A 3,029-nucleotide genomic window follows, 5' to 3' on the forward strand; every position below is an offset into this window, starting at 1 on the left:
CAGAAGCCCCCTTTAACGTTCTAGTGGCTCTGTGTTGCTAAGATCCAGTCCAACATATTTCCCAACCGCTGTTGCGTGTGACCAAATGAACGGATGTAGCTACGGGGTCAAGCCCTGCCACCCCTGATAACGACCGAATGTCCGTGGACGATATCAAGGCCGGCAGCTGGCCTTATGACTGGTAAGGCCCCTAAAGCTCGATGCTCAAGAGCCCCCCTTTGACGCTCAAGCGACTCTGCGTCGCCAGGACACGGCCCCGCACATTTGCCAACCGCCGTTACTTGCGACCGAATGGACAATCTCAGCTACGGGGTCAAGCCCTACCACCCCTGATAACGACCGAATGTCCGTGGACGATATCAAAGGCGGTAGGTGGCCTTGTGACCGGTAAGGCCCCTGAGGCGCGATGCTTAGGAGCCCCCCTTTGACGTTCAAGTGGCCCCCATTCCATCCTGTTGATTGTGGCCCTCGGGAGCCGTCGGGCCTCCCCAGTCCCCGCGTCGGGGTGACGCGCATCGGCCGGAGCCCCCAAGCTGGCGGGATAGATCACCCAAAGATGCAAGCAAGGCAAGATGTCAAGTCGCCGAATGGATGCAACAGGAGTTATGGAAACATGAGTAAATGATATGATAGGCAGGGGCATGCCATGAACACCTGAAGTCCCCGTGGTCAGTAGCCAGTCTCTAGAGTAGTGAACCCAAAAAATTACCTCGCATAGCTTCATCGCGTATGAGGGGCGCCTCGTGAGGTCCGACCATCGGCGTCTTCTCCAACTCCGTGGTTGCCGCGGATGGCCCTGCCACGTGCGTCTCGTTGCTTCATATTGTTAGGAATTAATTAATTATGTTAATTAAAGAGTTAATCCCTGCTTATGTCGGTTCCACTTTTGGGAACCGCTCCTTTGTAACCGTCTTTGTACCAGGGTAGATATACCCACAAATTCATCAATGAAAGCAACCGTTCCATTATTTGCTCTTCCTCTCTTCTTTTATTCTTTACACGTTATCATGCACTTCTGTTCTCCGTTGAGAAAAGGCCACACGAGAGAAGAGAATTCTTGTCGTCGCTGCAGATTCGATCGGTCTCGACGAAGTCCACAAAAATAATCCATGGACATGCATACATTCGTAAAAGAGGAAAACTGCATCAGGAGATTGTTCAATTTGTCTTTGTTTTCTTGCAATCAATCTAAGATCTAATAACTACTTGTATTTTGGGAATCGCAAACAAGAAGTACAGGAGGAAGAACTGTGTATTTCCTTATCAAGAACAGATAAAAATCAAGAAGAACATGAATCAGGAAGCATAAATCGAATAAGAAAAAAGGGGAGTCAACTCACGAACTAGTAGCATACTTCACACACGAAGTACACAGATCAAAACTCTTGAACCTTAATTGCTACAACATGAGTTGATCCTAATCCAATTTTTCTTGTTCTCACACACGAATACTAACCTGCTGGACAAGGCCAACGGCGACGTAACGCTGTCCAGCGCAACCATGGCCATCGGCCTTCTCGGAGGCGGCCGGCGGCCATAGAAACCTCCAGGCACTGCAGCACAATATGGCGCCCGACGATTCTAGCCTTGCCTCCGAAGAGGCTATGCGGACGGCTAGCACGGCGCGAGTGCCCGCGCCCCTGGCACGGCTCTTCCAGCACGCGGGCGACACGACGCCCTCCGACAGCGCGCGGCGCAACGAGCCCTTCCAGCCAAGCGGCGGCTTCCCGATGGCGACGCTCCCAGGCGCAGCCACGGAGGCCATCGACGTCTGGCGTGTCGTCATCTTCAAGCGTGCTATGTGTAGGGGCGTACTCCATGAACTGCACAGGAGAACCACACGGGAGAAAGATTAGGAAATCTTATCCCTTTGGCTATTTTGCAATTTAGTGCTCGGAATTCATTCGAACTACACACAAGTCCATGAAAATGCTGATACGTCACTCATGTTCTGGTTCTGCAGGACATCCATCGGGTATTGCTAAATTCATGTACTTTTTGGTCAGCCTTCAGGCTAACAAACTTTACGTTTCACTAGATTACTATATTTTGTAATCAAGCCATCAGATATAAGGCACTTTGGATTTTCAATACAACAATTATATATTTCCAATGGATTTTTATTTCCTTTTTGGATCTAAATGTAGTTTAAATCGGAGTTACAAGTTTCATAATGAGTATCATCATCAATTTTTTTTTGCGAATCACAAGGTATTGATGACATCTACTGCATAGTTTGCAGATTATTCATCATTACCGTAAGGCCTACGTCTTGTTATTTGATAAGATGAATATCTTCAACGTGCTCTTCCAAATATCAATGTGTATATAGCCTAAATTTTTATTTGTGAATCACAAGTTATTGATGACATCTACTGCACAATTCGCAGATTATTCATCACTAGTGTAAGGTCTACATCTTGTCAGTTTGCAAGATGATTACCTTCAAAGTGATTTTCTTAAATATAGTATAACATAAGGTAATAGAATTATGAACATCTACTCACAAAAGTCAGACTATGTTTGCTATTACTGCGAGATCTACACCATATTGGTGATTATCTTCAAAGTGTTATCCTATATAAATTGAGGTCTACACATATGGCTATAAGGCATCAGCCTTACTAGAATTTGCTCCTCCAAAGCATTTATTGTTGTTGTTCACTAAAATATTTTACTCTCAGTAAATATTATTCTTGCACACTTTGCTTGAATTTTTCATGGGAAACTACGAAAATATTCGCATATATGTGTGATTACCTTCTATTACATTGGTTATATAATGGCAGTTGAGCCTACGCCACTATTTCTAATGATAATGTCGTCCATCCATCAAGATGGGTCCCTTAATTTATGGCAACGATTGAGTGTCTCAACACTTCTGCAAGGTCCACATCACATTGTGGTTATACTTTCATAGTGACTAACCAATGTTAAACATGTAAAGTCTATGTTTTGGCCGTGACTCTAAAGTCACATTTTTTTCTCATGAATGAAGGCCAAAACTTTAGCAACGATTTATCGCATGC

General features: G+C 45.2%; 1 protein-coding gene across 1 annotated transcript; it reads right to left on the reverse strand.

The window, feature by feature from the left end:
* Positions 1-1,234: 1,234 nt before the first annotated feature.
* LOC123448655 lies at positions 1,235-1,830 on the reverse strand. Its single transcript, XM_045125618.1, has one exon. It carries the CDS (start codon positions 1,784-1,786, stop codon positions 1,439-1,441), a length of 348 nt encoding a protein of 115 aa, XP_044981553.1. The 5' UTR covers positions 1,787-1,830; the 3' UTR covers positions 1,235-1,438.
* Positions 1,831-3,029: the final 1,199 nt, after the last annotated feature.

The sequence above is a fragment of the Hordeum vulgare genome, chromosome 4H, assembly GCF_904849725.1.
Source record: "Hordeum vulgare subsp. vulgare chromosome 4H, MorexV3_pseudomolecules_assembly, whole genome shotgun sequence".
Taxonomy (NCBI): domain Eukaryota; kingdom Viridiplantae; phylum Streptophyta; class Magnoliopsida; order Poales; family Poaceae; genus Hordeum; species Hordeum vulgare.

What these genes read in the sequence shown, in the direction of transcription:
- LOC123448655 (XM_045125618.1), bottom strand. Translation starts at nt 1,786, where the DNA reads ATGACGACACGCCAGACGTCGATGGCCTCCGTGGCTGCGCCTGGGAGC.